Source organism: Gavialis gangeticus, unplaced genomic scaffold, assembly GCF_001723915.1.
Source record: "Gavialis gangeticus isolate Ggan-Ray unplaced genomic scaffold, GavGan_comp1, whole genome shotgun sequence".
NCBI classification, from domain to species: Eukaryota; Metazoa; Chordata; order Crocodylia; family Gavialidae; genus Gavialis; species Gavialis gangeticus.
In genome coordinates this window covers 29,285,503-29,295,910 of record NW_017729032.1, presented here as the reverse complement: position 1 = coordinate 29,295,910, position 10,408 = coordinate 29,285,503, and the positions used below count along the sequence as shown (strand labels likewise).

The 10,408-nt window shown below is 38.0% G+C and overlaps 1 protein-coding gene across 1 annotated transcript; it reads left to right on the top strand.

Moving 5' to 3' along the window:
- The first annotated feature begins 1,789 nt into the window (after positions 1–1,789).
- On the top strand, positions 1,790–10,025 carry LOC109303295 (neutrophil collagenase-like). The gene is made up of 10 exons (XM_019525485.1): positions 1,790–1,974; positions 3,444–3,688; positions 4,025–4,173; positions 4,292–4,417; positions 5,122–5,283; positions 5,814–5,931; positions 7,277–7,410; positions 8,132–8,291; positions 9,386–9,486; positions 9,716–10,025. Exons 1-10 carry the CDS (start codon positions 1,870–1,872, stop codon positions 9,814–9,816), a joined length of 1,401 nt encoding a protein of 466 aa, XP_019381030.1. The 5' UTR covers positions 1,790–1,869; the 3' UTR covers positions 9,817–10,025.
- Positions 10,026–10,408: the final 383 nt, after the last annotated feature.

Genomic DNA, 10,408 nt, shown 5'->3' with positions numbered 1-10,408 from the left:
CCCCACCACCCCATGTCCTGTACCCCACACCCACTCACAGTTCCTGCCAATTTGCTGATTGCTGCAGCCCCAGGAGCAAAACAGGCTGCGCCATGCCCCACCCCTTGTCCCAGCCTTACTCCCTGCCTCCCACACTGCTGTGGGAACGTATCCCTATCCGTTCCATTGTAAACTGGGTTCTCTTTATGTGAATTTGATTTATGCGCCATTCTCCAGGAATGCATGTACAGTATATATCGAGGGAAATCTGTCATGTTTCTCATGATTTTTTTTGATTCTATATGACTTAATAATGTATGGATACAAGAATGTGTGCAAGTGTACAAGCTTTTATTGATCAAAGTACAATCTGGATAACAGTTCAAAACAACTACAATGAATATGAAGAAGTGTTTAGTTATTATCATTCTATGATAAGATAAGGGATTTATTGGAGAAAAGTAATTCAGGGGATTTGATTTATCAGGATCTAAGCAAACTGTTAATACCATGCCTCATGAAAAATTACTAGCCACATTTGAGATGATAGGAATCAATGCAACAGTCATGGGGTTGATAAGGAGTTGTCTCAAAAGGAGAGTACAACATGTAGGGACCTACCAAATTTGTGGCTCTCCCCCTGATTTTGTGGTCCAAACACAGTGCTGGTAGCCATTTTCATGAAGGAGTGCAACAGCCCCACCCCCCCCACACACATCTCTGATTGGCTGAGGGACCCCAGAAGTCCCGTCCTTCCCCAGAGATAGACATATGGCTGTGTATCAAAGGGCAGGGCTTCTGGGGCCCCTCATCCAATCACAGGCGTGGGTGATCTGCCACGCTCTGCAGTGAAAATCTGCCACCCCCCTCTCCCCTTCTGCCTCCCCCCTGCTTCAGGACACCAGGGCTTCCCATCAGCTTCTGTTTTTGCAACGCTCTTTTTTTTCCACCCTGATTGCTGTTTTTGCGCTTTTTGAGAGTCCCCATGCTTTTTGGCAGGATCGCACTTTTTCATGGGAGACCTACCAATTTGCTTTCCCATGAAAATTGTGAAATCACAAATTTGGTATGTCCCTACCTATAAGTTATGGCAAAACATGAGTTATCTAACTGAGTAAAAGTTCCTGGTGGTGTTCCTCCAGCATCAGTCTGGGGATCTAGCCTGGAACTGGAGCTAGAGATGTTTGCCTGAAATTTGCCCTTAATAGTTATTGAGTGTATTAGCCAATACTGTATCTGTCTACTCTGTACGGCTGAGGTGCTGATTCAAACATCCTTGGGTGGTTAGAACATGGGTCTCCTGCTATGTACGGTTGTTACACAACTATTACTCAGACCAAAGTCTCGATTTGTGGCAAGAAGTGTGCAAGCACAGTACAAATGAGGATCTCTGCCTCCAAACCAGAGCCTTTGAGAACACAGGAAAGCTTTGAGAACCTGTGTGTTAAAGTCACAAAGCCTGTTCACAACATTAAAGATAAGAAAGAACTTGAGTTCCTGCTGCTTTTGCTTAGTTTTTATTAATTTATGTTACTGTACATGTTTTTATTTTATTTTCTGAAAGTGTGTTAAAACTTGGATGGGAAATAGAGTAAATTGGGAAAGAAAAGAATATGAAATCACAGTAATCTTTTATTTGTAAATCTCTTCCTTCTGTATTAAACCACTAAAAGATTGCAAAAGGGGAGAGGGCTGGAAACTGTGTTAGGTAAGTCATATTGCAGACTATTTTGATGATGAAATTGTATGCATCATTACTTTTTTGGGTACTAAAAGGATATTTGACACCATGAGTCAAGCCCAGCTGATGTACACATTTGCTATAAAAAGAGAGCTATTTGAGAGATGTGTGCAGTAGTTTGACAGCAAGCAGTAAACAGAAGCATCAAAATGACCATAAGAAAGAAGAGCCTTCCATTTTTGCTGCTAGCATGTGTGGCATTCTCCTCTAGTGCTCCTGTGACTCCAGAAGATGACACAACAAAGTTTGCAGAGGTAAATACTTGCTATGGCTTCTAAGTTCTCTATCTCAGAATTAATATGTTTTGTAAAAGAGATTTAATAAATGTCATATTGCTCCTCTTTTCCTTTTTTTAATAAATCAGGATAGTTAAGAGGTATCAAGTTTTGGGGATTTAAAAGAAACACTTTTCTTCTGTTCCTTTATTCTGACTTCAATAACATTATTTGGCAAAAAAAAAAAAGGTTTTCTTCAGTTTTTTTTAATTACAATTCCTGCTGCCAGATGCAGCAAAATGAAGTGAAAATATAACAGGAATATGCATTAGTGTTCTCTTTCAATCAGATTTCTTTGCTTCCATATATTCAGCAAGGCACTCAAATTAGTACCAAACCTTAAGTCAGTGGCCTGAGTAGTCTCAGTGATTTCCATGGGACTGCTCACTCATTTAAAATCAAGCTAATTATAGTTAATCAGATCATTAATGCAACATGCCCTCCACCAGAAAAAACCCAATCCTAAACCCACTTACAGCTATAAATCTTTTTATATCTTGTTGAGATGTGATCATACCTATTTACTAGGAGCATAATTTAAGAGAGACATAAATAAATAGCATCAGATCCTATATCCATATTTATTTGCCAAAACTGATAGCCTAATTTTCCAAAATTCTCACCATCCAGAGGCATCCACTGGATTTCAGAGATGCATTATTAATATGGGCTAGTTCCTAACACTAATGGAGCCAAAATAAGAGCTGCAGGAGTTTATCACAATTAATAAAAATCCAACAGGAATTTAGGGAGGAATTTTAATTTTTTTATTTTTGGGGGCTTTTTGGCAAAATCTTTCTTTGGTGGGGAAGAAACATAGATATCAAGAAGATGCCCATCCGAAATTTCCCCTGGTCGTTTAACAAAGTCATTAAAAAAACAGGCAGAAGGCAGAGTAGATTTGCACCTTTTAGACTAAATAAATCAGAAATGTACAGCATAAGCTTTCATAAGCAAGAGGGTTATTTAATCAAAGGCTGCTGTAAATGACAACTTACGCTACAGACCTCTGATTAATTAGTCTATAAGGTGTAAAACTATTCTAACTCCTGACTGACTTCAGACTAGCATAGTTAACTACTATTTTAAAAATGTAGTTAATCCTGGAAACCCAGGCCCCAAACAAGCGGGATTTAAGTCAGAATTGTTTGGATGTTTGAAACAATGTGCAATGTGCTGGCAGGGCAGTTAAGGTATGCGATTCTGCTCTGGAGGCATGAGCACGAGCTCTGTACCAGCCCCTGCCGATGGCTGCCTCTAGTCAATCCATGGGTACCTTCAGGTTTGGGAGTCGGAAGTGGCTAGATGGGATGCTCTGCCTTGGGTGTTGTCAGCTACAGAAGCTGATGTGTTAGAGCCATGCTAGCTTTATGGCTGCCAGGCTGAGGTAAAACTATGATCTTTCATAATCACTCATGCCCTCAACTACTGCTCTTGTTTTTTGGCAGGATTACCTAAAAAAATTCTATAGTCTGAAAACAGACGCGCAGCCTCATTTTCGGGGAAAGAACATTGAGGCTGTATCTGAAACACTCAAGGAAATGCAGTCATTTTTTGGACTGAAAGTGACTGGGAAGTTAAATGATGAGACTATAGAGATGATGAACAAGCCCAGATGTGGTGTGCCTGACATGGGCGACTACGTTCTAACAGAAGGGCATCCAAAGTGGCCAACAAATAACTTGACATACAGGTAACAGTTCTCTAAGCAACTTGTGGAGCAACATATTAAGGCCCAAACTTGCAAATACGTGGGCCTAAAGATCCAAAGCTAGGCTCTCCTTTCTGGAATTCAGCACCAAGAAAAGTATCTTGGTACTCTAAGGAAGGAGGCTAACTTACTGAAAGTTAGGAGATGTAAGTACTCAGGATTCGAAAGTCAAGCTGCTTCTTCAGTTACTAAAGCGTGCACGGAAGAGCTTTTTGGCAGTAAATATGAAAGATTTTTACTACAGCAACGTATTGCCAATAATAACCCGCAAGTGTCAATATTTGCTTTATCTTAACTAATGTTTGCTTTATCTTAAAGAATTATAAACTACACACCTGACATGAGCCGAGCTGATGTGGATGCAGCTATCAAACAAGCATTTGAAGTCTGGAGTAACGTGTCCCCAGTGACATTCAGAAGGATCGAGGATGGAGAAGCAGATATAATGATCTCTTTTCAATATAGGGGTGAGACATAAACCACGAGATTACAATGTCATACTTAGGTAGTTATCAAGTAGTCATTAGCCATCCTCAATTATAGACACAATTGAGATATTAATTAAATAAGTACTTCTTTTTTTAGCTCATGGGGACAATTCTCCCTTTGATGGACCTAATGGGATACTAGCTCATGCTTTTCAGCCTGGCCTCCGGATTGGTGGAGATGTTCACTTTGATGAGGAGGAAACTTGGGCAAAATATAACACGGGTAAGATTTTCCTTGCTGACCTTGTTTGTTCAGGTGAAATAGTATTTTCCTTAATGAGTTGTTCCATTGACTTTAGGTATTACTGTATGGGAGCAGAGTAGCAGGGAGTTTCCTTCTCCCTTCTTCATAGATTTCTTTGAAGGAAGCAGTTCTTCAAGAAGATGCAGTTATATGGGATTCATGCTGGGTTTTTTTCTCTGGTGTTTTTTATGAACACTTAGAGTAAAGAAAGAAACTGGCACTGAGAAAAGTTACTTTCTTTGGCAACTTGAAGGGGTTTTATGTTTTCTATATGTCTTTGAACTGCAGGGTCTAAAACTGACTGGTGTCTTTGGCCATTATTGCAATTTTCCTTTCCAATATTTTGGCATAAAGAAATCAAATGAAGTTAATGGACCACATTTCTTTTCATGGGAATTAGTCCCAATTAACCCCCTGCATAAATTAAAGATGTACTATGGTGTGTTATGGAAGATGGCAGTAGGAGAAGCAATAAGAGGAACTTGGGAATTGTAATTAGTCCCTGATGGGTCTATGTATTCATATAACTATTCTTTTTCTACTCTACCTGTTTGGGCTGTAGTGTTTGCAGACTGAATGAAAGCTTCTTTGGTCGGTCACAAAGTTGTTTCCCATTTTAAGCGCACACACCACAGATTCAAAAGAATCTCATTTATTTGAATGACATTATCTTTACTTCTCAGGCTATAGCTTGTTCATTGTTGCTGCCCACGAGCTGGGCCATTCCCTGGGTTTGTCTCATTCTACTGATCCTGGAGCTCTGATGTACCCAACTTATGCTTACACAGACCCTAAAAAATTCCACCTCCCTCAAGATGACATTAATGGCATTCAAAGCATCTATGGTAAGAAAATCAACATCTGATGATTCCCTGGTTTGATATTGATTTTACAGAGAATATTACTAAACAATCACCCAGAAAAAGTAATGATAATAGAGAGGGAAGGGACCTACTAAAGTAATCTCATTCATTCCTGTGCACTACACAGGGTGCCTATACCAAAATCTGACAGATGTTTGTCTACTTGCTCTTAAACCTTCAGTGAAGGAAATTATACATCTTCCAATTATACACCTATTCCAAGAGCACTCCAGATTGTCCTGACCTTCAGCTAAAGGAAGGTTGGTGATGATCCTATGGGTCATCCTTCAGGATCCTATGATCCCAAAGTCCAGTTCTCCTGCAAACCCATCCCTGCAGCTTATAGCAGCTTTGTAGGTGCTGAACTTCCTCTGTGCTAGATTTAGAAAACCAAAAGACCTGACATTTCCTGGAAGAACCCTGATTCAGAGCCTGTCCCTTAAAGACCATTTTCACTGGTTTTCAAGATCATATTTTACATAATATTAACTTCTTCCTTAATCCTCATGTAGGAAAATCTCTGAAACCTGTTCAACCAACTGGACCCTCAACTCCAATAACATGTGACCCTAATTTGACTTTTGATGCTGTTGCTACTCTGCGTGGAGAAATGCTGTTCTTTAAGGGCAGGTAAAATCAACAAGCCTGTGCAGTGGTTCATTGTACTGCAGTACTGAGAAGGAAACAAAAATACAAAAGAAGTAATGTGTATCACTTGCAAAGAGTTGCCTGCATTCTGAGCAGGCACTTTGGTGTTACCTAGCTTTTATCTAAACTGTGGCATAATTCTTTGATTCAAAGGGGCTGTGTCAAGTGGTGAAATAGCCACTGACCACTGTATCATAGAATCATAGAAAACTATGGTTGGAAGGGACCTCAGGAGGTCATCTAGTCCAACCCCCTGCTCAAAGCAGGACCAGCCCCAGGCTTTGTCTAGCTGGGTCTTAAAAACCTCCAAGGACAGAGACTCTACCAACCTCTCTGGGTAATTTGTTCCAGTGCTTTACTAACCTCTTCAGGAGAATTTTTTTCCTGATATCTAACCTCAGTTTTCTCTTTTCCACATTAAATAAGCCAGTTCCCTCAGTCTCTGTTCATAAGTCATGTGCCCCAGCCCCCTCACCATTTTTGTTGCCCTCTGCTGGACTCTCTCCAATTTGTCCACATTGTTCCTGTAGTAGGAGCCCCAAAACTGGACACAGTACCCCACATGTGGTCTCAACAGTGCTGAATAGAGGGAAATAGTCACTTCCCTCAAAATTTAAGGAATTATAAGCACTTCCAGTGAAAACTAAAATCCAGACCTGCCAGTCCAGTGTGTGTGAATCCTGGACTAGCAGTCTACTTGTAGTACCTGTGAGAGAAATTTGAACACCTGGTACATCATAGTACCCTTCCACCTCTCATTTTCAAAAGAGGAAGTAAGAGGATTTCTATTTGAATTATAAACTGAATCATAAGTTAAGACTTGGGTTTCTAGAGATCATATTTCTACTTTATTACATGTTGCTTGCAGTTATTAAGTTAGTCATTATATATTAATGTCCTTTAAGAAAGAAAATTCTTATTATTACAGAAGACCCCAAATTTTTCTGTCTTATACTTCTGGTCTGCTAATAAGGGCTGGTGGAAGTAGGTCAGGGCACCAGTTCAATCCCTGATAAAACCATTTCTCATTATGTTGGCTTCAGCTGATATTAGATCAGTGGTAAACTTATCATTTGCAATAAGGTAGTATGAGGGAAAACCTGGGCTACCAACCCTGTAATGAACCTGGTGCACTCTAGGTCTGCAGCAGTGAGAAACTTTAGTCTTCATCACAAAAGCCACTCAAGAATTAGGTCAATGAAGTCGTAGCTGTAGCAGACTTGTGTCCTTCCTACAGACCAGGCACTAGAAGGATTTAAATGACTCGTTATGTTACATTTCTGGCTAGAGTGGAACTGCTTTAATGTGCAAATTTTATCTCAATCAGATATTTCTGGCGCAAGCATAGCCAGATAGCAGAGATTCAGATGAACTTTATCACTCTATTCTGGCCAACACTGCCATCTGGAATTCAAGCTGCTTATGAAAACGTTGAAAAAGATCAAGTTGTTGTTTTCAAAGGTAACACTATCTGAAATTCTTTGAATATATGAATTTGCTGTAATTAGGTTACTTCACAGAAAATGCAATTAAGAAAATCTATCTTGGTTCTCTTTAGATGAAACTCCATTTAAATAACATAACTTTCAACCAGAAATGCCTTTTCTAAATTGAAAATGTTTATTTGAGTAGCTCAGTAACAGCTTTGAATTAATACACTCATAGTCAGATGTAGGTTAAATTACTATCAGAGGTTTTGGAAAGGACCTATAAGGGCTGGAAGTTAAAGAAGGATTTCCTATCAACAACATTACTTAAAGGTTTTGAGAAAAAGGGAGTTTTGATCTGGAGACCCGTGAATAACAAACCAGAATTGCAGGGGAATTATTCAGTCAAACAAGGTGAAGAAATTTGAAAACTTCAAACTTTTACTTTTGCAGAGTTCAGTTAGAACTATTGAGGGGACTTCTGATTCAAAAAAATGTTAATGAAAATTTGAGTAATGATTTTTATACAAGTTCAAAGAAAAAATATTGAATAAAATACAACATCTTCCACAAGATCTGAAAAGTACTAAACTTACTGACAATTTTTTTATGAAAAATATTGTTTTAGGAACAAAGGCATTTGTTTATTAAAACAAATCTAAATTTGAAATATTTCAATGAAATTACAATTAGAAATTATAATCAGTATTATCAGAACCAGCTGATGAAACGTTGATTTGTATTTTTCTTTGCAGAGAACAAATACTGGGTTCTCAATGGATTTGATGTAGTCCGTGGTTACCCCAAAAGAATTCATCAACTGGGCTTTCCAAAGACTGTTAAAAGAATTAATGCAGCTTTCAGTGATAAGAATACAGGAAAAACATATTTCTTTGTAGCCAACAAGTACTGGAGGTAAGATGTAATATTCAGCAGTTTTAAGATATGTTTCCATCCTGAGGCTTGAAGGATGATTACGTGAAATAATTCAAAATAGCTGGGTTTCAAACAATTAAATAGTTTTTATGGAATTTATTTCCAAATTGTGTAAAAAATGCTAATTTTTCATAGGATTTTTTGACCATTTTATAGTATTCCATATCTGGGATACAACGACATGTCCTAGGATTCAGTAATCTTTAGAAAGACAATTTTCTAGTAAATTCTTCAAGTTTAACCCACAAAGGTGCAATTCTTGCTTGAAATAGCATGAAATTTATTCTTGTTACTCTCAAATTTGGCCAGAGTGACCTCTTGGGAATCCGTCCACATATATTTTTCTATGATTTATGTTGTCTAAGCATTACATTACTTGGTGGAAAATTGTTTATAATTCATGAGAGCGCTGTTAACATTTTCTACAATATGTTGTTCTGAACTGATTCCCTCATCATACGCCATTGGTACCTTAGCTTAAGAAAACAGGTTAGGATTCTATTGAATGCAATTTGTGCAATCACAAGATACTAGTACCACTTTCACACACATGCATCAGGATTTTTCTTAATAAATAAAATATCTTCCCAATGCTACCATAGCATAGACAAATACATTTTCAAAATTAGACTGACAGGCTGCTGCTTTACGCAATGCATAGGACTGCACTGCTACAGTGTGGGATAATCAAAGCTCTATAAAGGCTAGCAATGTTGTATTCCCTTTGGGCAACCTTGCAAAAAATGCAACTGTTCAGGGCAAAATAATTTCTGGTCCACATTTACTATAGACACAGTATTTACCTCTTCCTGCCCTTTGAGTGAATGTATATACATATACACATACCACGATACATTCTTGAGATGAAATGCTGGCATCGTTAGGGATTTTGCCATTCTCTTCAATAGGGCAAAGGTTTTTGTCTCTCTCATCTCATGCACATGCAAACCTAGGCACATATAATAGCAGTCCAGTCATTTTAAAGAACAGCAGCATTTCTGTCAGGTCTTGTTTGGCCTTTCTAAAAGTTACTTGCTTATCCATAACTCCTTATTCTATTTGTTTTTATTAAGATATGATGAAAACAGGCAATCCATGGATGAGGGTTATCCAAGAAACATAATCAGTGACTTTGGAAAGATTGGAAAGATTGATGCAGCTGTCCAGCATGATGGTAAATACAACAAATACTTACGTTTATTACACTACAAGATATGTGCTCCTTTGGAATGAAAAAATATTTTAAAGGGAACTGTTATTAATATTTATACAGGTTTACTAAAAACAGGCTTTCTAATACATGAGTATGTACTTCCTGAAAAAGTTAATTTTGTTCTCTAGAAAAAGCTTTGGAAAAGATCTAAAGGGTGACTTCTAATCCTTCAATTTATTTTTCTTTCTAGGCTATATCTATTTATTCCGTGGAACAAAACAGTTCCAGTTTGATCCTAAGACCAAAAAAGTTGTCAGTGTCCTGAGGAGCAACAGCTGGTTTAACTGTTAATTGCTTTGATTTCCCTCCTGTATAATACAATAGCTGTATATGACGCTGTTTTCCACTTTTAATGGTGGTTTAAAAAGAAAAAGCAGTATTATTTTCTCTGAGACTTTTGTCTGAAAAACTACAAACTGTAATCTTAATGCAGTTATATAATTTATAAAATGTTTACAGACCAGATTGAAGATTGTCAATAAAATTTATTATGTTTCCTACTATTGTGATTGTGTCTTTTGATTAGGGTCACTTCTCCAGAGCTCAGTTCTGCCCCCGGTACAGACTGACTTAATAGACTGGAGGCAAGGAAATTACAAGGGGCATCAAGAGTCCAACCCTTTCCCCCAAATAAAAAGCAGTGAATGGGAGCACTACATAGTCTCACACTGCATCTTCCAACATGACCCACTTTGAAATTCTTATGAGTTGTTAGGGCTGTACATCCCCACCAATGAATCTCCATCCTAAAAGCTGTGTGATTTTTTTTTTATCCCACTGCTCCAGATCCTCATTTTTTTACTGGCTAGAACGGTCTCATTTTTACCTCATGTTTATTTGTAATGAGTTTATGTGTCTTTGGTTTTTTGGAAAAAAAATTATT